The following is a 24,269-nucleotide window of genomic DNA, read 5'->3' on the forward strand; positions in this document are numbered from 1 at the left end:
AGTGTATGAGACTAGGCACCCCTTATTTTATTTACCCATTTTAACCTAGCTGATGTAGTACTGTGAAAGCCCACATTAATGCTCTCCTGGACATCCTACCAAGGTCAAATGGGCACATCCTCTAACTCCATGGTGAGCTCTCCTTCCCTCTTCTCCCTTGGAGTAGAGGCAGGCCCTGTGAGTTATCTTCCTTCTTTCTTAACTCTCTGAAAACAACTTGGTTCCTGGCCTTCTTGAGATATTGCCTCCTTCCAGGCCTTCAGGTCAACAAGGCCATTACACCAGAAGTTGGGGGCTCTCCAGAGAGCCTTGGTTTGATTCAGACTTCCCTCCTGTCACTTGTTCCATGCTGGATGTCAAGAGCTAAAAGCTGTCTGCTCAGGCTGCATTGGAGTGGGCAGAACAGTCACTAATTCAGTTCTACGCTTCTTCCATGGCAGCCTAGAGACCATAGAACTCTGAATCAGGCGGAAGGAAGGGAAGATGGGAAAAGTGCTGGAGAGCAGAATCCCATAGGGACCCAAATGGTCCTTGAGACAATAATCTTATCCAGAAGTAAGGGCCAAGAAGCACATGACTGAGCCCCAGGACTGGCCAGGCAGATGAAAACTAGGCCAATGGAGCCTACATGATAACTTTCTACATTTGGTGCTGTGACCCAACTCATCTCCCCATCCCCGCAGAGAAACCTGGGACCATGCGGAGCAGCCTGACCCTGGCGGGGACCCTCTGGGCCTTCCTGTCCCTTGTTACCGCTGTGGCCAGTTCTACCAGTTACTTCCTGCCTTACTGGCTCTTTGGATCCCAGCTGGGGAAGCCAGTGTCATTCAGCACATTCCGGAAGTGCAACTACCCTGTGAGGGGAGAGGGGCAGAGTCTGATCATGGTGGAAGAGTGTGGGCGCTATGCCAGCTTCAATGCCATCCCAAGCCTGGCCTGGCAGATGTGCACAGTAGTGACAGGTGCCGGCTGTGCTCTGCTGCTCCTGGTGGCACTGGCTGCTGTCCTAGGCTGCTGCATGGAGGAACTCATCTCCAGAATGATGGGACGTTGCATGGGAGCCGCACAGTTCGTGGGAGGTAAGACGGTGTTGCTGGGATTGGGTAGGTTGGGGAGCTTTGCAGGGGTGTGGGTAGTGGGGATGTTGTCTCATGGGGAAATCCACTCTCAGCTTCTCCCCTTTGTCCATCTCTAGGGCTATGAATGGGGACTCGTTTGAAACACCTAGCCTGGGACTCCCCAAAGTGCAATCTACATCAGGGTTTTATTCTCAGCAAGATTGGCTAGTAGGCAGAGTTGATATCTGGTCTTTTTAGCCCTGATTTTCATCACCTTCTTCTCCCTGCAGAGTGCCCATTGAAGAATATTATCCAGGTCTGCTTTCCAGGGGCAGCGACTTATACTCTAGTATTACTGCTCCAAAATAAACTTGACCTCTAAGAGCCCTGATCTCTGGTAGTTATCTCAGAGGACAGTGATCTGATAGACACATACACCCAGGTGTTAATTACTAATAAGAATTTAATGTACAGTCCTCACCAAAAAATACATCTCTAATAGTGAAATGCTAGGTACCAGGCAGACTTCAGGTGACTGCTTATTTGACAGCATCTAAGGCTAGCCCTGTCTAGTAGCCATTAACAGACTATCCAGGTTTCCTATGGCCCTGACGCACCCTACTTAGCTTTTCCCTCATTCAGCCTCCCTCTAAATTTAATGCAGGAGACCTGGATGCTGGCAGTGTGTGGATGGGCTAGGAAGGAGCAAAATGCAACAATGGCAGACTGTAGGAAAGCAAGGGGAGCAGTTTAATCTGAACGGAGAAGAAAAAGCAAGTTTAAGACAGACAGGCAAATGTGTGTGTGAACATGTGAGCTATGTTTTACACCTAGTTGGGGCAGTGGAAAAAAGCGCTGGTAGAACCTATTGCTGAAGTTTGTTGCTGTTGTTCCTAAAGTCGTAGAATCACTATTCATTATCACTGTCATCTCCATTAGCAGCACAGTGTGGGTGCCTGGAGCCAGGAAACTTGGATCCCACTTCTGGCTCTTTCACTAAGTTGCCCTGTGGCTGTAAGCAAATGACAGTGACCTCTCTCTTGTTCACTTCCTTTCTTTCCTTAAATTTGTTCATTGGCAAGATAACCCAGATCCTAATTTTCTTTCTTCTCTCCAATGACTGCATTTATGTGGCCTTGGGATGAGACGTTAGTGATGAGCTAAGACAGTGCTTCTCAACAGGGGCTGATTTCTTACATACCTCATCCCCCACCAGGGGACATTTGGTAAGGTCTTTGACATGTTTTTGGTTATCAAAAATTGGGGAGGGTGCTACTGACAATCAGTGGATAAAGGTGAGGGTTGCTGTTAAATATCCCACAATGCACAAGAACAAGACAGCTGACCACTCCCCAAAACAAAGAAGTATCTGGTCCCAAATGTCAGTGGTGCCAAGGTTGAGAAACACTGAGCTAAGGTATCATGATTTCCTGGCCTTCTTAGGAAAAGCACCAGATTCTCTTTGCTGTGCCAGTTAAGGTGATGTTTTCTGCTTCCCTCTTTCCTTAGACTCATTATGCAAAGTTTGTTTTCTTTTGTTTTTTGTTTTTTACCTCTTTATTGGAGTAAAATTGCTTTACAATGGTGTGTTAGTTTCTGCTTTATAACAAAGTGACTCAATTATACATATACAGATGTCCCCATATCTCTTCCCTCTTGCATCTCCCTCCCTCCCACCCTCCCTATCCCAGCCCTCTAGGTGGTCACAAAGCACTGAGCTGATCTCCCTGTACTATGCGGCTGCTTCCCACTAGCTATCTATTTTACGTTTGGTAGTGTATATATGTCCATGCCACTCTCTCACTTCGTCCCAGCTTACCCTTCCCCCTCCCCATATCCTCAAGTCCAGTCTCTAGTAGGTCTGTGTCTTTATTCCCATCTTACCCCTAGGTTATTCATGACAATTTTTTTTCTTAGATTCCATATATGTGTGTTAGCATACGGTATTTGTCTTTCTCTTTCTGACTTACTTCACTCTGTATGACAGACTCTAGGTCCATCCACCTCACTACAAATAACTCAATTTTGTTTCTTTTTATGGCTGAGTAATACTCCATTGTATATATGTGCCACATCTTCTTTATCCATTCATCCAATGATGGACACTTAGGTTGCTTCCAGCTCCTGGCTATTGTAAATAGAGCTGCAATGAACATTTTGGTACATGACTTTTTTTTGAATTATGGTTTTCTCAGGGTATATGCCCAGTAGTGGGATTGCTGGCTCATATGGAAGTTCTATTTGTAGTTTTTTAAGGAACCTCCATACTGTTCTCCATAGTGGCTGTACCAATTCACATTCCCACCAGCAGTACAAGAGTGTTCCCTTTTCTCCACATCCTCTCCAGCATTTATTTTGTCTAGTTTTTTTGATGATGGCCATTCTACCGGTGTGAGATGATATCTCACTGTAGTTTTGATTTGCATTTCTCTAATGATTAATGATGTTGACCATTTTTTCATGTGTTTGTTGGCAATCTGCATATCTTCTTTGGAGAAGTGTCTATTTAGGTCTTCTGCCCATTTTTGGATTGGGTTGTTTGTTTTTTTGTTATTGAGCTGCATGAGCTGCTTGTAAATTTTGGAGATCAATCCTTTGTCAGTTGCTTCATTTGCAAATATTTTCTCCCATTCTGAGGGTTGTCTTTTCGTCTTGTTTATGGTTTCCTTTGCTGTGCAAAAGCTTCTAAGTTGCATTAGGTCCCATTTGTTTATTTTTGGTTTTATTTCCATTTCTCTAGGAGGTGGGTCAAAAAGGATCTTGCTGTGATTTATGTCATAGAGTGTTCTGCCTCTGTTTTCCTCTAAGAGTTTGATAGTTTCTGGCCTTACATTTAGGTCTTTAATCCATTTTGAGCTTATTTTTGTGTATGGTGTTAGGGAGTGTTCTAACCTCATACTTTTAAATGTACCTGTCCAGTTTTCCCAGCACCACTTACTGAAGAGGCTGTCCTTTCTCTACTGTACATTCCTGCCTCCTTTATCAAAGATAAGGTGACCATATGTGCATGGGTTTATCTCTGGGCTTTCGATCCTGTTCCATTGATCTATCTTTCTGTTTTTGTGCCAGTGCCATACTGTCTTGATTACTGTAGCTTTGTAGTATAGTCCAAAGTCAGGGAACCTGATTCCTCCAGCTCCATTTTTTGTTCTCAAGATTGCTTTGGCTATTCAGGGTCTTTTGTGTTTCTATACAAACTGTGAAATTTTTTGTTCTAGTTCTGTGAAAAATGCCAGTGGTAGTTTGATAGGGATTGCATTGAATCTGTAGATTGCTTTGGGTAGTAGAGTCATTTTCACAATGTTGATTCTTCCAATCCAAGAACATGGTATATCTCTCCATCTATTTGTATCATCTTTAATTTCTTTCATCAGTGTCTTATAGTTTTCTGCATACAGGTCTTTTGTCTCCCTAGGTAGGTTTATTCCTAGATATTTTATTCTTTTTGTTGCAGTGGTAAATGGGAGTGTTTCCTTAATTTCACTTTCAGATTTTTCATCATTAGTGTATAGGAATGCCAGAAATTTCTATGCATTAATTTTGTATCCTGCTATTTTACCAAATTCATTGATTAGCTCTAGTAGTTTTCTGGTAGCATCCTTAGGATTCTCTATGTATAGTATAGTATCATGTCATCTGCAAACAGTGACAGCTTTACTTCTTCTTTTCCGATTTGGATTCCTTTTATTTCCTTTTCTTCTCTGATTGCTGTGGCTAAAACTTCCAAAACTATGTTGAATAGGAGTGTTGAGAGTGGGCAACCTTGTCTTGTTCCTGATCTTAGTGGAAATGGTTTCAGTTTTTCACCATTGAGGATGATGCTGGCTGTGGGTTTGTCATATATGGCCTTTATTATGTTGAGGAAAGCTCCCTCTATGCCTACTTTCTGCAGGGTTTTTATCATAAATGGGTGTTGAATTTTGTTGAAAGCTTTCTCTACATCTATTGAGATGATCATATGGTTTTTCTCCTATTTGAATTCACATTCTAACCTCCCTTATCTCTGAATAATCCCACTCTTTAGCTACTAATGATTTTCTGGCCACATTGGAAAGTCATTGGATTAATTTCTCTCTTCCACTTCAAAACCATGGTACAGAACCAGTTATTAAGGCTGGTTTAAGCCTATGACTTTATCTCCCTTTGGAGGCTCCACAGATATTACAAATGAACCTTAAGTCGGCTCACCTTTCACCTGCATTCTTGGGCTTACTATGGCTAGCTTGGTATTTCTACGGGCACATTATTTCAGGAAGTGACACTTAGCTGGCAGGTGAAAGGGGTGCTCCTTACAACTCATATTTATAGCCCCAGAGCCCAGTTCAGTGCCTGGCACAGAGCAGGTATTCAGTAATGGTAGAAAGAATGAACATATGGTTAAGGCAATGTTAGTGTATTTTGGGATAAGTTGGTCATGTGAAAGCTGGGTTCATTCACATCCTTTGCTTTTTTTCCAGGCTTCCATTCAAAGGCATTAGCACCCTGAGTTCTCTTCTCTTCTGACTTGAGAGTGATAACTTAGCTTCACTTGCTTTTCTAAGAATTTCCAGCAGAGGGTGAACAGGGACTAACTGTTAGGAATCAGAACGTCAGTAGCAATAGCCTCCATCTGACTCCAAGCATTAACACTGGCTCCTACACCCACCTTGCCTCCTATCTTAGGCTTGAGTGGTGAGACTTTCACAAAATGTTTATGGTTCTCCATATAATACATTTTGGTTGATCTCACTTTCTAGGCCCAGAAACTCAAAGGAAATTGTTGAAGGGAGATGTGGGTAGGTAATGGAGATTTAGACACTCATGGACTGAGTGGGGGAGAGCTTTAATTGAGCAGCAGATATAATACAGTGGCAATAGAAACATCAGTATCATGTTAATCTCATATGATTCTGCTATTTTATATTCCCCATCAACCATTGCTCATAGGAACATAGTCACAGTGTTTACACTTAGATGGGGGTCATTAAAGTTCAAGAATAAAATGCCATTTGACAGTACTCATGGAAAGAATCAAGATCCAAGGTGTGCTACAAGGGTTATCCCTGGGGATATTGGACAGATTGCTAAATTTATACAGCTTCCCCGCCTGTAATACCAGCCAACTAAGTGTCATTCTCATTTCCTTTTTAGAAACTGGTGCCTGTCAAAGTTGCATCAGATGTGAAGGAATGGTGAAGGCTGCTTGAATGTATCATATTTTCTAGGCACCCCTTGGCATACAATCATTATCCAAGGTTCTTCAGAGATCTTGGTGTCTCACTCCTCAGAGATGGGCTTTGCTTGTGGCAGAAAGCCAAGCCTGAACAGCATTTTGAGCTCCGTGGATAAAAGACATAAGAGAAAGAGCTGTGAGGGTTAAGTTTAAGCTTGTTGTTCAGCAGAGGGAAATTGATTTTGTTGCTCCAGGCCTGGCTGCTTCTCGGCAGCTAGCGCATTAACCAAAATACATCAGGGGGAAGAGCCATTTTTTTTCAGGTCTGGTTTATCTCTGCCAGACCCCAAACCACTGAAGAGATGGAGGATCCATTAAGAACTACTTCCTCCCCCTGCCTGACTTTTGTTCCCCCGTCTGGCGGCTGCCCACAGAGATGAGTGGTGGGAAGTGGGAGAGACAGGAAGAAATAAAGAGCTGCTGGCCTGAGTCATACTCAGCAAGGTGACCTGATGGGACCCTTGGGTCCCATTTGCTCCACCTGCAGCTGATCCAGCTGGACAAGTGTAGGTCCAGAGAGCCTTCCACTGGGACCTTCATGCCCTCCTCTAACCGGTGAAGGAAACATCTGGCCAGGAGATTATTTCAACCCTGGGGATGCTGAGGTTTCTAACCAGCTGGCCCCCAGTCCCTGAGAACAAGGTCATTATTTACATTCCCCTGTGTATACATATGCAAGATGCTTGTGAATTATCCTCTACCTTCAGTGAGAGCTAACCAAAGAAGAAATAAGTGAGAAGTAAATATAAGGAACTCTTGGCAAGAAAAAGTGTAAGATCTTGGATCAGGTTCCTTGAGGGAGGCCAAGAATCTTTCTAGATCAGGGAATGTATCAGAATCAAATGGAGTGCTTAAAAAATGTGGACCCAACTCTCCAGTCCTCTTTCCCATACTGATACACACAGCAACAGGTGGAAGGCTGCATGTTTTGGAAGATCTCTCCAGTGACTCTGATGTGTTCCCTTTCCCCAACCCAAGTGAGAACTACCACTCTGGACTTTTTTTTTTTTTTTTTTTTTGGTTAAGCAGATGGAATTCAACACACCCAGACAGGCACTAATGATTTTCTCCATGGAAGGTCCTAATGCTACATGCTTCAAGCTGAATGAAAGTTGCCACTGGAGATGGATCACTGAGAACTTGATTCAAGGAAAGAGTACTGTTTTCTAAAAACCATTATCTTCTCTGGAAACCAAGCATTTCCTGGAAAGTCTTCCAAAGTTTCATCAGGCATAATTTAACTTAGCCTTACCATGCTGAACAAGGATTATAAAAGTGGCTTTCTGTTTCGGAAATGGTATTTAAAGAAGTTAACCTACTAACAAAAACTCATGTAGCAAATTTGAAGCAGAACAGAGACTGTGGTCCAGGGTTTCTGACTCTCAGCCCTAGGCTTTATGCACTGATGTCATTGATTTTTCTTTTTCCGTTTGGAGAAGAAATTCTATCACAATGTTTTTCAGAGTGGTCCATGAAGCCCTTGTATAAGAAATTTCCTGGGGTGCTTGTTAAATACAGATACCTTAGTGCCTTTCTAAGCCTACCCAATCAGAACTGATGCCTGGCACTCTGCATGTTACACGGCCTCTCATGCTGATTTATTTTTGAAAGCATAGTATGAAATATTTCAGATATGCGCACTATACAGCTTAAGAAATAGAATATTACCAATGTTGTTGAAATCTCCTTCATACCCGGATAGTATTCTCTTGTTCCCACAGCAAAGTTAACTACTGTCTTGGATTTGTTATTTATCATTTCCCAACATGATTCCAGTACACACTAACATTTGAAAACCTCTGCTCAGTTTTGTTCATAGTGTTGCTTTTTTCTGAAATTCTGTTTTCTTCCATCTCTGCCTGTAAATCTGTCTCTCTCAAAGGCCAGGTCAAATGCAGCCTCTCTGTGAAGCCTCTCCTGATGTACTTCAGAAATCTCTAGCAGAGGTGAACTGTTTTATAACTCTGAGAGAGAATATGCAGTGAAATGAATAGCAGAGTTGAGTGGGAGTGTTCCCTGGGAAGGGAAAGCTGAGCTATAGCTGGACGGCAGACATAAATTTTCCACTATGTTTGAGTTGAAGTTGCTATAAGAGCAATAAATTGAACAAATTAATAACAAATTAACCCATACTAGACTTCTGCTCAGGGTAGTAAATTCAAACTACCAAACAGCCATACTTGGACAGATATTTGGGAGTGGGATGTGAAGTGTAACAAGATGGCTGCCCACCCAACAGTTGCACTTGTGAATGGGAGGTTGTGGTGGACAAAGGAGGTTGATAACACCCAGCTGAGGAGACTTTCCCTGCCCAGAGACAAAAACTAGGCATCTACCTAATTGAGAATGTGGGAGATGGTTATACAGCTGTTGCGATATGGGGAAGTAGTCATTCTGGCAGCAGGGGAAGATTGAGGGCAGCTGGAATGTAGCAGCAGAGAGGGTTCTGTGGTCTGTCCGAGATTGTGCGCCCAAAGGTTTGTACTGGCGTTGAGGTTGCCACAAGGGCTGAACCCGAGCAAAGTGTCCAACTCTAGGCCTCTGTTTGGTCAGAGCAATGAATGAAAACTATAGCAACCGTGTTTCAGGAGGACGCTTGGTACGTTTTGTGATAGGGGATTCTTGTGGAAGGAGCAGTTGAGGAAGGGAAGGAAGATGGCAGCCCACTGGTCACCTGCACATGTTCAGTGGTGGAGTAAGGGTGGTAACACACTCTAAAGGGCTTTCCCTTTCTAGAGGCAGGTGCAGTTGGGACAGACTTCTCCATGGGGCGTATGTGTCTGGAGGGGCAGTAAAACCTGTAGTTAGGAATGGCATGTAGAAAAGTAGAAGCCAGGGCTACAGCTCATACATGGCAGGGCTGGGATTTCAACCAATTTTCTCTGCCACCAGAGCTCCTGCTTTTAATATTTTTAGTGGTGTTTTTCATAAGTGTTGGTACCAGAACCTGAAGCATCAGCATCACTAGGGTGCTTTTGAAAGGCATATTCCTGGGCTACAATTACTGAATCAAATATCTGTGGGTGAAGTTCAAGAGTCTACATTTTAAATAAGCCCCCAGTCTTCCAGAAGGTGGCAGAGCCTGTCAACGGAAAATGACTTCTATGTTGCTATTTGAAGCCCATCTTCATATCCCAAATTCATTAGAACTGTTGGGGACAAATATAATTGAGGATAAATTATCCTGTGACTTCATTTTAAAATAACACATCTTCTAGGACATCTTTCTCCATCTATGATCAAATGTAATGAATCTTCTGTCAGTTACAGGTCCAATGTCTCCATGAAGTATGTTTACAACCTACTATGCTCACCTGTCTAAAAGGCAGGAGGGAGGATAGGGGATGGGAGGTGTGGTAGGGCAGGTTGGGCAGAGCACGGAGCCACATGCGCTGGGGCAAAACACATACCTGGGCAGAGATTCCTGGTCTCTGGCCTGGTGCCTGTGAAAAATTGCAAGGTAACAACTCCAAGCAGGCAACTTTTAAGTCAAGCCCTGTCTTTAGGGGGGCTGAAAAAGGTGAAAGGTTCCTCCTGCCGTGTCAGGAAAGGCACTTAGCCAGCACAAACTCCTGCTTGAGAAGTCAGAGCTCATGCCAGTCCCAGGGATCTGAATGTGGAGGTTAGAATACAGAACTGCTGTTCTTTTACGAACTTGTGTTCTTTTCTTCCTAGTCTGTGTGGGAAAGCTCACCTTTTATTAACTCTTCTCTCAAAGGGTACACACTGAAAGCAGGAAAAGGCTGAGGTTTTGTTTCCAATTTTGTCCTTAACCCATTGTACATACTCTGGGCTTATATACTCTGGCTCATACCTCCTCATATCCTATGATTTCAGTTTATCTGTGGTGAGAAAAAATAGGAGTGTTGTTTCATTGCCACTGGATAAATTCCAGAGCCTAGAAAAGTCTTTTGAGTGACCAGTTTCATTTCCTTTAAGACTATCAGACAGATAAGAGTGTCTTCTAATTTTAAGCATTCCACTGAAGGGAATTTCTAACCTTAATTAGTCATTCTTTTGGTTTCTAAACCCTCTCTCACCATCAGAAAGTTCTCTCTGTTTTCCTATTTAAACTTTTCTTGATTTTTCTTTAGGTCCTTGTCTTTTTCTCTGGCCTCACTGAGTATTGAGAACAGCTGGTTGCCATGTTGCTGACAAGCTTAGCGAGTACTTTGAGATCTTCCAAAAGGCTGCAGCTGAAGGCAAAGTGGGCTTATTAGCTTCTGAGGGTGTATATGGAGTCTTCCTTGGTGAGGAAAGAGAAACGAAGGTGAGGCTGGCAGTCCCTGGGGCAGCTTGCTTTTCACGGTCTGAAACCTTTCTGTAACCTCTAACTATGCCACCCAGTCATCATTAATCAGATACCTGCTTTGTGGAGGCTCTGTGTCGTGTTAGGTTCTGCATCCACACTCAGGGCGGGTGACCTTCCTATGAACTTTGGTGTAGTACTCAAGTATAGCGTTCTTGTAGTTAGGCTCTCTTGGCTGTAAGCAGCAGAGACTTGCTTGAGTTCTCCAATGAAAAGGGGACTTATTATAACATAAGAAAAATGGAATTGGAAAGCCATTGGGAAGGACTAGATTCCCTAGCTCTTTCAGGAGCAGTATGGAGTTTTCCCCTCATGATGTATCTGCTTCCTGCCTCTCTATTCTCTTATTTTACCAATCGGTTTCCTCAGCTTACCCAGAATTGATGTCTATTCATAAGTTTGGACTGAACTTGGCTTTAGCTTGACACACACTTGATTTTACTTCCTGGTGTTTTTTCCTAACTTCTGCTCCATCTGCTAACTAGCTCAGCTTCTCTATGTTTCTTTTCTTTTTAGAAAATATTTATTATTTATTTGGTTGCACTGGGTCTTAGTTGCGGCAGGCTGACTCCTTAGTTGTGGCGTGCTGATTCTCAGTTGCGGCATGCATGTGGGATATAGTTCCCTGATCAGGGATCGAAACTGAGCCCCCCTGCATTGGGAGTGTGGAGTCTTAACCACTGCGCCACCAGGGAAGTCCAGCATCTGTGTTTCTTGATTAAAATTTCCAGAAACAAAAATCTGGCCCAGCTCTTCTCTTCAGAGCATGATATGATGTCATCCATTACTGGCCAGCCAATGAATTTGGTTGCTTTTGTGTCAGGTGCCAATGCTTAGTTCAATCCATGGTCGCCAAAGGCAACGGAGAGGTGATCATAGGTTATAAAATGTAAACCTAGGCAGTAAACAAGAGCTGTGGATGAGGCAGTTGTCCTTAAAAGACAGTGTCAGCAAGCAGGCCCAGATTTGTATCTCTGGTCAGAAGAGTAAGGTTATCACTAAGATCACATAGATTTTCCCTGTAGTAACCAAATGACCTAAACAAAATGGAGGTGAAGGCAAGGGGCACAGTGGAAGGTTTTGGAAGCCAAAGAAAGTAGGAATGCTTAGCATGAAGCTGGGATGGTTTCTCAGAAGAAGGAAGTGTTTCTGGAAGAGGGAGTCTGGTGCCCTGCTCACCGGGAGAAGCCTAGATAACGTGGATGCTTTCTGTAGATCCCAGTCTGGCAGCTGAATTCAAGCTACAGAAGTCATGACCTACCTTTGACTAGTAAGGACTGACTTGACTCTTAGAAAAGGATGAATTGTAGGAAAGAGTAGCAGCCCCTACCTTTTTATTCTTTGTAAATCAGACCAAGATAGAAGAGGAGTCTGGTTGGAGAGGCCAATTCAGCTTTGTAAGTCATTGGCAAAAACATTTTGGCTGTGAAAAGCATACTGGCCTGTCTCAATCCCCAATACTGTCCTTTCTTTGTGAGTTGTCCCCTCTACTATCTACTGCAACTCACCACCTATGGCACAGCAAAGAAATCCTGTTGAGTTGGTAGTGTCATAGACATTTAGGGTAAAAGGGGAAAGGTAAGCTCTGAGTGGAGGAGGGAGAATTTGAGCTGAGCTAATTCAGAGGGAATGTTGGGATGATAGAAGACCTGTTATATTTTTTCTACCTGTGTGTATGCTTTTATTTTTTTTTCCAGGACTGCTGATAAGCTCAGGCTGTGCATTATACCCCTTGGGATGGAATAGCCCAGAGATAATGCAAACATGTGGGAATGTCTCCAATCAATTTCAGTTAGGTAAGGTGCCCTGTGCAGGATGGTGGTGATGGCTCAGCGGGAATCTGTTTTTCAAAGCGCTCTTGGAGGTGCCTGTGCTTGCTCATGGTGCTTGCCTGAGTCTCTCACTATGTTAGCTTGTGGGAAGTGGTGGATTGGTCAGACTCATGTGGCCTTGCTAATTTACAAGGGTTGAACATAAATTCTGCTTCTTTAACCATATCTCTCCACACTCTTTATGTAATTTTACCCAGAGTCCTGCGACCGATTTGGGACAACCCTATCTACAGAGGGATTCCTAATGCTCGGAGACTGCTAATCCGTCATCCTCTGAATAAATACTAGTCCCTGTTGTATATCCTTCTAGGCACTATTTTCCAAATACAAATCAATAGTATCTCTTCTCGCTCCCCACTGAGGTTATAACAAGAGGTAATTTGCTTTACATCATGCATTAGGAACCTAGGTTAAACACTGGGAACTGTTACTGGCATTTTTACATTGTTACTGGCATGTTAATGACAAGAGGTGTTAAATATTAAAATGGGTGACAGAAGTAGCTCTGGGCTCTTCTGTGGTTACCAACTTCACTGAGAATGGCTTAAGTTCATTATTGTGAATTGGGAATAGACTGGACTCTCCCTGGAAGATTTCAAAATATTTGTCCAACCTACCATGATGGAAGAGAATAGGAGGAGAAATGTCCAGGTCTCCTTGAGTATCCTCAGTTGAAGGAGAGGATTTTGGAACAATGAGGCCACCCATTCCCTATAGCTTATGCTCCAATACTTCCCTTTTTTCTCTGTGGCCTTAGATTGTTTTTTGAGTCTCACCTGACTCATTTTTGGAGGAAGGAGCTGTTTACTCTACAAACATAACAGAACGGAAGGGCTATATAGAAGACATGACAAATGTAGACCCCGGCATGTTCAGTGTTCCTGGCTCAGGGCAGGGCTGACTGGTAAATATAATTCTGCCATAGGTGAAGGAATGAATAAATACTTGGCAGGTGCTGGGTTGTTAGTCCTATAATTCTACTTTTCTAAAATAACAGCTTTATTGATATATAATTCACATGCCATAAAATATGCCCTTTTAAAGTGTACAATTAGTGGAGTTTAGTATATTCACAAGGTTGTGCAATCATCACCACTATCCAATTGCAGAATATTTTCATCACCCCAAAATGAAACCCCTTACCCATTAGCAGCCACTCCTCATTCCTCCCTGTACCCAGACCCCAGAAACCACCATCAATTTAGATTTGCCTGTTCTGGACATTTCAGATAAATGCAATCATATTATAACATGTGGCTTTTTGTGTCTGCCTCCTTTTACTTAGCATGATGTTTTCAAAGTTCATCCATGTTGTAGCACGTATCAGTACTTCTGCCTTTCGTGGCTGAATAATTCTCCATTGTATAGATATAACATATTTTATCCACTCAGCAGTTGATGGATACTTGGGTTTTTCTACTTTGGGGATATTATGAATAATACTGCTATAAAAATTTGTGTATACATTTTTGTATGAAAATATATTTTTATTTCTCTTGGGTATGTATCTAGGTAGGTGTGGAATTGCTGGGACAAATGGGGACACTATATTTAAGACTTCTGAGGACCCTTCAGGCTGTTTTCCAAAGTGAAAACATCACTTTGGAAACTGCATCATTTTACATTTCCATCAGCAATGTATAAGGGTTCCCATTTTCCAAAATCTTCACCAATACTTATTTTACATTTATTAAATTATAGCCATCCCTATGTGTGTGAAATGATATCTCATTGTGATTTTAATTTGTGTTTCCCTGATGATTGATTTTGTTGAGCATCTTTTCATTTACTTATTGGCCATTTCTATATATTCTTTGAAGAAATATCTATTCAAATCTTTTGCTGATTTTTAACTGGGCTATTTGCCCTTTTTTGTTGAGTTGTAAGAGTTCTTAATGTATTCTGGACACTAGACCCCTTTCAGTTATATGATTTGCAAGTACTTTTTCTCATTCTGTGGGTTGTATTTTCACTTTCTTGATGACATCTTTTGAAATACAAAATTATTTAATTTTGATGAAATCCACTTTTATCTATTTTTTCTCTTGTTGCTTGTGCTGTTGGTATCAGATCTAGGAATACAGTATTGTCAAATCTAAAGTCATGAAGACTGTTTTGGCTACTCTGGGTCCCTTGCATTTACATGTGGATTTTAGGTTCAGCTTGTCAATTTCTGCAAAAAATCAGTTGGGATTTTGATAGAGGTTGGATCAGTTTGGAGTGTATTGCCTCTTTAGCAATATTAAGTTTTCCAGCTCATTGAACACAAGATGATGTTCCAGTGAGTTAAGTTATCTTTAACCTCGTTTGATGATATTTTGTAGTTTTCATTATATAAGCCTTGCAATTTGTTGGGTGACATATATCCCTAAGTATTGTTTTGATTATACTGTAAATGGAATTGCTTTCTTAATTTTATTTTTGGATCACTCATTGTTAGTGTATAGAAATACAAATAATTTTTCTGCATTGACCTTATATCCTGCAAACTTGCTGAACTCCTTTACTAATTCTAATGAACTTTTAGTAGATTACTTAGGATTTATTATATACAAGATCACATGATCTGAGAAGAGAAATAGTTTTACGTCTTCCTTTCCAATCTTTTCCTTGTGTAATAGCCCTGGCTAGAACCTCTAGGACAATGTTGAATAGAACTCGTCAGAGTTTTCTATTCAACATCCTTGTCTTATCCCTGATCTTAGGGGTAAAGCATTCAGTTTTTCACCACTAAGTAAGAAGTTGGCTAGGCTATTTTCATAGATGGCTTTTATTAGGTTTGAGAAAGTTCCTTTCTATCTATTCCTAGTGTAAGTGTATTCATCATGAAAAGGTGCTGGATTTTGTCAAATGCTTTTTCTACACCTACTGAGATGATCATATGTATTTTATTGATTTTCATATGTTAAACCAACCTTGAATTTTTGGGATAAATCACAGCTGGTCATGGTGTATAATCCATTTTATATGTTGCTGGATTCGGTTTGCCATATTTTGTTGAAGATTTTTGCATCTATATTTATTAGGAATATTAGTCTGTAGATTTCTTTCTTGTGATGTGTTGATTGGATTTTGGTATGAGGATAATATTTTTCTAATAAAATGAGTGGCTACTTTTATTAATGTAAAATGCCAGAGTGAAAAACTGGAGATGTCATTTGCATGTAGTCGTATGGCAGTTTTCTGCACCAATCACCACCTCCAAGGACCTAGTTCCCAAATGGGCAATTTTGTGTTTGGCTGCCTCTGTCCCAGGTTGATGGGCTTCAATTGTGTTTACCACAGGATCATTACTTTTCTCTTCCTTCATTTACTCAGGTTTTTTTTTTTTTCCTTTGGTTACTGTTTCCCTCTCCACTGCATTCTTCTCCTTTATTTACCCTTCTCTCCTACACCGTATATTTGCCTAAGGGCTCTAGCTCCCCTCTCCTTAGTGCACTGGACACTGTGTTGTTCTGTGAATCTGTAGAGGTGAAGGAATTGAAGAATCCTGCTTGAGTGAAGCCCTCCTAGTTCCTTTTTTGAATCACTGTCACATCCTTCCAACTCCCCGTGTCTCTTATTCCTCTGAAGCCCACATTTGCTGCCCATATTCTCCAATTGCATGCCTGTATATTAGCACCTTTCTGGTTAGTACTGAAAAAATGAGATAACCTGTGCCATTCCTGACCCATTTCTAGTCAGCTGCCCAAACATACAGGGCAATGACAACTCTATTAACAGTTGTTCCCTTGCAGTGTAGAGGTGCTAGGAGCAGCAGTAAAACTTGTAGTAGAATTAAAAAGAAATCTTTCATGATGTGATGGGAATGCCAAGCTTGTGAATACCAAGATTTGGGAATGCCAATGCTAGAAGTATAGCCTTTCTCCTTAGACCTTTCTTTAATACCCTGGAGATTCTGGCAGTGTGGAAGCATCCTCACACACCTTAGATATTAAGAGGATATATGAATGAAATAGGAGAAAAGTACTGAGTGTCCGGTGTATAGGTCTTTGTTCCCTTTTCCTTGAGAGGCAGCATGGTATACTGAAAGATCATAGAGTTTGGAGTCAAAGATCTCGGTTGGTATCCAGGCTCTGCCATCTTTGTAGTTGTATGGGGTAAAGATATCTATGTCTCAGTTTCCTTCTCTGTAACATGGGGGATGCTAATAATACCCATATCAGTTCTGTTGTTACGGTGAAATAAGAAAAAGTATATTGAAGTATCTAACACAGGGTTTGACTTAAAATAGATGATGGGCTTCCTTAATAGACAGCAGAGTAGAACGTGCTGGGGGGTAGACTGTCAAATGATGGCATTACTTTGATTCTGCTGTAGGCTCTGTACCCTCCTATGTGCTCTGTATTTTGGGAAGGGAGAGACACAGAGCCAAGAAAGACATGGACCCTACCTGAGCTTCGTACCCTGAGTGGCTTGAGAGAGGTGAAGGGGATAGGGAGGACAATAGAAGCAGGCATTGCCAGTCAGGGAAGTTGATTCTTAGAGTAAGTAGATTTCTCACTCTGATACTTTGAATGGCATCCTGCAGCCTCCAGTATGAAAGGGTAACCCTCATGTCTTCAACTCCTCTTTCCCTAAGTTTCCCAGTCCAGTTATCCTAAACCATCCACAGTTATGATTTTTAGTCCTAGCCTGAATTATCAAAGATATGACTTGTATTAAGACAGCAATCTTGATATCTGTGTTGCATTAGAGATAGCCACAAATGCTTTGATACTCTTCTCATATAGAGGCCAAGTCAATCTCTACCCTCTATCCTCCGAATCTGGGCTGGCCTACCTACAACTGCTTTAATCAATACAGTATGGCAGAAGTATCATCAAGTTTATTCTAGGCCTAACATCTAAAGAACCTGTAGTTTCCATGTTGGTTTCTTGGAGCTCTGAGCCATCATACAAAAAAAAATCTGACTACTCTGCTGGAGACCACATGGAAAGTCCTGGAGATAATTGGAGACAGAGAGGCCCAGTTGAGTCCAAACTTCCAGCCAAGGCACCAGACATATGAGTGAAGCAGTCCTGGACCCTCCACACTAGCCATATGAATACCACTGAATGACCCTTTTTGATGCCAATTGCACTAGAAGTATTGCTTAGCTGAGCCCTGACCAAATTGTGACTGACAGATTTATGAAATATAATAAAATGATTGTTGTTTTAAGCTGCTATGTTCTGGGAGTGGTTTGTTATACAATAATAGACAACCAGAAAAATGCCAATTCATATACATACAAATTTAAGATTATTATTTTTAATCAAAAGTAATTTATGTATGTGACAAAATAAAACAGTACACAAAGGTTGAACATGCAAAGTAAGTCTTTTTCCTGACACCAATACCATTCCCCAAAGAGACTATTACATTCCTTTTGTATCTCTCCAGAATTTTTCATAAATGTAAAAATATGTGTTTCTATGCATATCTTTATTTTGTCCAACCAAAATCATATTATGTATCTATCTAACTATCTAGCTATCCATACTGTTCTGCACTTTGCATTTTCCACTAACCAATATCTCTTGAAGAGCTGTTAACATTTATAGATCTCCAGCCTATGTTTTAGACACACCCTAATTTTTCCATTGTAGGAATAGCATAAATTCCACGAGGGCAGGGATATTTGTCTGTGAGATTAAGTAACTTGCCTAAGGTCACTCAGCTGGTAGAGTGGCAGAGCTGGGATTCAAATTCTAGAAACCTGGTCTAGGTAACACCATCCAATAGAAGTTTCTGCAGTGATGGAAATATTCTGTGTCTTGCTGTCCAATGTGTTAGCCACAAGCCACGTGTTGTTGGTGAGTGGTTGAAATGTTAGGTTTGTGGGACTGAATTTTTAATTTTATTTTATTAATCTAAATTTTAATAAATATTAATGTATTTAATTTTATGAATGTAATTTATTTTATTTTATTAATTTAAATGTCATAGTCACAATGTGACCAGTGGCTACCATTTTGGACAGCAGGGCTTGAGAGTCTGTGCTCTTAGCCACTATGCTCCTCTGTAGAGAAGAAAGAACCTATTGAGGAGACTCAGAAGGAGTAGCCAGAGGGATGTAAAGAAAATGAAGAGTGTGGTGTCACAAAAGCCAAGAGAAAGAGAGTATGTCAAAAAAAGAAAGGGGCATGGTCAATTGTGTTTAATGCTGCTGCAAGTTGCTGGTTGGGGATAGAGAAGTGGCCATTGGAGTCAGCCAGACGAAGGGACCCAGAGGAGCAGTTTTGGATTTATAGATATTAGAGGTATTGTGAGATGAGGAAATGAATGCAGTACGTGCCGACAATTCTTTCAAAAAGTTTTGCTATGAAGGAGAGCAGAGAAACTGTGTAGTAACTGAAGGAGAATGTGGGATGAAGAGAGGCTTTTACTAAGATGACCAAATAGTTGAATGATGATGGTAATGATCCTGTAGTGGAGAGAGATTGATGCAGAATAGCAAGGTCCTTGACAAAGTGAAGGTGTAATGAGCAGGACCCGTGAACAGAGATTTCAGTTGATTTCAACTGATTTCCTATACACATATTTCAGCTTCACTGTGATTTTCAAAATTCTCTTAGATCTATAAAACTATTAGAGCATTCCTTCATATCCAAAGACCTATAAGCATCGGACACACAAATGAGCCCCATTGAGAATTTAGAGAAGCTAAATACTTCTAATGGCACATAGCTGTTTTCAAGCAAGCTTATAAAACCATTGTGTTTTCAGGAGCACATAATTCTAAGGTAAGGTCTCTACCTTATCAATGGATCACATTAGCAACATGTTCTCATGAATATGATCTAATCTGATCCTTGAAAGTACATGCATAGCAGATGGTAGTATGCCCATTTTATAATGAGGAAACCCTGAAATATGGAGAGGTACAGCGATTTGTGTAAGGTCACACAGCAAGTTAAAGGCAGAACTGTGAGTAGAGCCTTATCTCCTAATTCACTGTCTTATGTGTGCTACAGTGACTTTTTTCCTCTCTATTGGTGAGGGTGTATCTTGAGTCATTTGAGAATTTTTTTCCTTAAGATATGCTTTAGCTCTATTGTTTTCAGAAACAAATGTCTGAAACATCATGGAAAGTACCCAGTATTGCATCCTGTCTTCCCCCACCCTCACCACCTGCGCTCAGCCTGAGTTCCCTGTCAGTCTTTTAGTATAATCAGAGTACAAATAAATAAGGCAGTGGCTGGACGTGATGGGATTCTCAAAGAGTTCCTCAGTGGAATGAATATGTGTGGGAAATTTTAAAGTGCCTCTAGATTTGACTTGCACTAATAAAGGAACCTAAATTGCCCAGCAAAACTTGATCATAGAAGAAAGATATAAAGATGTCTAGAAAAGTTTTTGTGTTCCACGTTCTAAGATCATATGCAGTCTACCTAGGGCCTCTCTCTGGTCTTGTGGGATATCTACTCCTTATGTGTGTCTTATCTCAGTCTTTCTTCCTGAGATAAGGAGACTGTGTGTGTTTTTTGGGGGGAGTGTCAGATAAATGATCTGAAGGGGGTGGGGAAGGTACAGATCTCAAAACAAAAACTTACAGTTACAAAAGGAATCTCAGACCCCTTGCCCTCCAAAAGTTTGAACTCTTTCTTTCCAATGCCTCTCCTGTTTCTAGGATCTCGTCTCCTGTCTCTCAGTCCATCTTCCAGGTTCCCTGCCATCCCAGTCCTCCCCCAGTGCCTGCTCTACATCCTGCCCCCCCCCCAGAAATTCACTTACCTGGCTCTTACCCACAAGATTCATCAGTTAAGTTTAGGTAATTGACTCTCTTTCTTCTTTTTCTTCATTTAAAGAAGAAATTAACTTGTATGGAACCACAAAAGGCCCCAAATAACCAAAGTAATCTTGAGAATGAAGAACAAAGCCAGAGGCATCACACTTCCTGATTTCAAACCATATTACAAAGTTATAGTAGTCAAAACAGTATAGTATTGGGCTTAAAAACAGACACATAGATCAGTGGAAGAGAATACAGAGCTCAGAAATAAACCCACACAAATATGGTCAATTAATCTATGACAAAGGAAACAAGAATATACAATGGGAAAATGATAGTCTCTTCAATAAATGGTATTGGGGAAAATTGACGGCCCCATGCAAAAGAATGAAACTGGACCACTATCTTACACCATACACAAAAATTAAAATGGGTTAAAGACTTTAACATAAAACCTGAAACCATAAAACTCCTAGCAGAAAACATAGGCAGTAAGCTCCCTGACATGAATCTTGGCAATGATTTTTTTGGATTTTACACCAAAAACAAAGGCAACATAAGCAAAAATAAACAAGTGGAACTACATCAAACTAAACAGCTTTTGCATAACAAAGGAAACCATCAACAAAATGAAAAGGCAACCTACCAAATGGAAGAAAATATATGCAAATCATATATCTGATAAGGTGCTAATATCCAAAATATATACAGAAGTCATATAAATCCATAGCAAAAAATCAAACAATCTGATTTAAAAATGGTGACAGGATCCAAATAGACATTTTTTCCAAAAAAAGGCATACAGATGACAGATGTCCGACATTTTTTCCAAAAAAAGGCATACAGATGACAGATGTCCAACAGGTACATGAAAAGGTGCTCAACATCACTAAGTATCAAAGAAATGCAAATGAAAACCATAGTGACATATCACCTCACACCTGTCAGAATGGCTATCATCAAAAAGACTACAAACGATAAATGTTGGAGAGGGTGTGGAGAAAAGGGAACCTTCTTGCACTGTTGGTGGGAATGTAAATTGATACAGCCACTATGGAGAACAATATGGATGTTCCTTAAAAAACTACAAATAGAACTACCATACGACCCAGCAATCCCACTACTGGGCATATACCCTGAGAAAACCATAATTCAAAAAGAGTCATGTACCAAAATGTTCACTGCAGGTCTATTTACAATAGCCAGGACATGGAAGCAACCTAAGTGTCCATCAACAGATGAATGGATAAAGAAGATGTGGCACATATATACAATGGAATATTACTCAGCCATAAAAAGAAATGAAATTGAGTTATCTGTAGTGAGGTGGATGGACCTAGAGTCTGTCATACAGAGTGAAGTAAGTCAGAAAGAGAAAAACAAATACTGTATGCTAACACATATATATAGAATATAAAAAAAAAGGTCATGAAGAACCTAGGGGCAATACGGGAATAAAGACACAGACCTACTAGAGAATGGACTTGAGGATACAGGGAGGGGGAAGGGTAAGCTGGGACAAAGTGAGAGAGTGGCATGGACATATACACACTACCAAACGTAAAATAGATAGCTAGTGGGAAGCAGCCACATAGCACAGGGAGCTCAGCTCTGTGCTTTGTGACCACCTAGAGGGGTGGGATAGGGAGGGTGGGAGGGAGAGAGATGCAAGAGGGAAGAGATATGGGGACATATGTTTATGTATAACTGATTCGTTTTGTTATAAAGCAGAAACTAAAACACCATTGTAAAGCAATTATACTCCAATAAAGATGTTTAAATATATATATATATATATATATATATATATATTTAAGGAATAAGAAGTGTTGGCAAGGATGTGAAGAAAAGAGGACACCTGTACGTTGCTGGTGGGAATGTAAATTGGTGCAGCCACTATGGAAAACAGTATGGAGGTTCCTCAAAAAATTAAAAATAGAACTACCAGATGATCTAGCAATTCCACTTCTGTGTATTTATCCAAAGAAAACAAAAGCACTAACTCGAAAAGATATATGCACCCCTATATTCACTGCAGAATTATTTTCAGTAGCCAAGACATGGAAACAACCTATATGTCCATTGATGAATGAATGGATAAAGAAACTGTGGATATATAGACAATGGAACATTATTCATCCACAGAAAACAAGGAAATATTGCCATTTACAACAACATGGATGGACCTTGAGGGCATTATGCTAAGTGAAATAAGTCAGACAGACAAAGACAAATACTGTATGGTCTGAAAAAGACAACCAACAACAAAAGAAAAAAACAAACTCACAGATACAGAGAATAGGTTGGTGGTTGCCAGAGGCAGAGAGTGGGGATTAAGTGAAATGGGTAAAAGGAGTCAAAAGTCACGAACTTCTGGTTATAAAATATATAAGTACTGGGGATGTAATGTACAGCATGGTGACTATAGTTAATAATACTCTATTGTATATTTGAAAGTTACTAAAAGAGTAGATCTTAAAAGTTCTCATCGTAAGAAAAAAATGTATAACTATGTGTGGTGATGGATATTAACTAGACTTATTGTCATGATCATTTCACAATATATGCATATAGTGAATCATACATATTGTACACCTGAAATTAATATAATGTCATATGTCAATTATATCTCAATAAAAATAAGAAATTAACAAATATTTTAAAGAGAAAAAATAAACAATAATCATGAACTTGAACTGAAATCTACAATGGGAGGGACCTTGTAGATCAATCAGTGGTCTCATTTATAGCTACTGAGACCCAATAAGCACAGTGACTATCTCAATTCCCCACTAGGGACGTGGGGCTAGCTCACTGACTCTCACGCACACTGAGATGTTGCTCAATGGCAATCCAATATCTGTTTGTTGAATGAATCACCTATTCAGTAACAAGGGGAAAGTCAGACAAAGGCTCCCGGCAATAGCCAAGTGCCAACTTTCCCACACTTTAATTTGATTAAGTAAATGAAAGATTTAAGCTGAGAAAGTTGTTTTGTTGATGGTTGTTAATTGAACTCTAGACATCAAATGAAGATTTCATGGACTTGATCCCACACAAATGAATCTATCTCGGTTCAACATTAAATGGATGCATTTAACTCCACATTCTAGTTACTTCACCAAGCCTTTAATTGGCCTCACCAAGAATGGGAGCCAGGGAAGAACCCATGGGAGGATTGCCTAGTGGTAAGAGTGGGCTTTATCATAGCTACACCCTTAGTTCTGTGACCTTGGGCAAGTTTTTCAGCATTTGGAGCTTATTGCTACTTCCTGGGTCGTTGTGTGGATCAAATGACATCACACATGCAAAACCCCCAGTCCAGGGTTTGGTATATAGTAACCAGTCAACATGTGTTGTCTGGTATTATCATCATTATAATGATACCGATTGTTGAAATGAAAAGGTCCCCAGTACTTTAGCTTTCAGAAAAAAGCAAGGAACCACTTGTACATAGCATGATGAATAACAACACAGGCTAATAGTAGAAAAACCTGGGTTCAGATGTGAGCCCAGCCACTTACTATTTGTGCCTCTTCGGGCACACTACTCAGCCTCTCTGCATTTCCGTTAATGGGGTGGATAAAAATATTTTTCTCCCTAAGGTTATTGAGAAGATTAAGTGAAGTAAGACACACCTAAAAATATTTAGCACACTAGGTTGCACTAAATGTAACCTGTTGTTAGTAGGTACTCAGCCCAGTTCTCAAGAGCCTCTTTGGAGAGGATGCCCCAGGCTTGACTTCTGGGAGGGAGGGAGGCAGAGACCCACTCAACTTGACAAAGGCCCACAACAGAGGCTACCTAAAGGCCTTGTGTATGTGCCCTGTGTTTCCTCTCTCAGAGGCCCATTTCCTTTTTTCTCCCATCATTTCCTTTCATTCTTGCCAGTTCAAAGCCTTTTATGGTGACTCGGGGTTTGGCCTTTATGGGTTCAGTTTACAGGCGTTTCCTGTTACCTTTCCTCTCTGTCAGTTTCCTTCTTCATGGACGTTTTCTTGTGCTCACCAGAGCATAATAAAACAGCTTAATACATTCTCATGTCCACAGAGGGGCAGCAGAGTGTGGTAGAAACAGCCCTCGCCTGGGTATCAGAACAGCTGGGTTTTAATTTTCCTAAGCTTGCTTGGGCATGTCACTT

General features: G+C 40.8%; 1 protein-coding gene across 1 annotated transcript in view; it reads left to right on the forward strand.

Moving 5' to 3' along the window:
• Positions 1-628: 628 nt before the first annotated feature.
• The window catches only part of LHFPL1 (LHFPL tetraspan subfamily member 1), a 43,246-nt gene continuing 19,605 nt past the window's right edge, over positions 629-24,269 (forward strand). Inside the window, exons 1-2 of the mRNA XM_060002234.1 lie at positions 629-1,079; positions 12,277-12,375. Coding sequence (XP_059858217.1) covers positions 629-1,079; positions 12,277-12,375 — 550 coding nt within the window. The remainder of the gene's footprint in view (positions 1,080-12,276; positions 12,376-24,269) is intronic.

The sequence above is a fragment of the Delphinus delphis genome, chromosome X, assembly GCF_949987515.2.
Source record: "Delphinus delphis chromosome X, mDelDel1.2, whole genome shotgun sequence".
In the NCBI taxonomy this organism is placed as follows: Eukaryota; Metazoa; Chordata; class Mammalia; order Artiodactyla; family Delphinidae; genus Delphinus; species Delphinus delphis.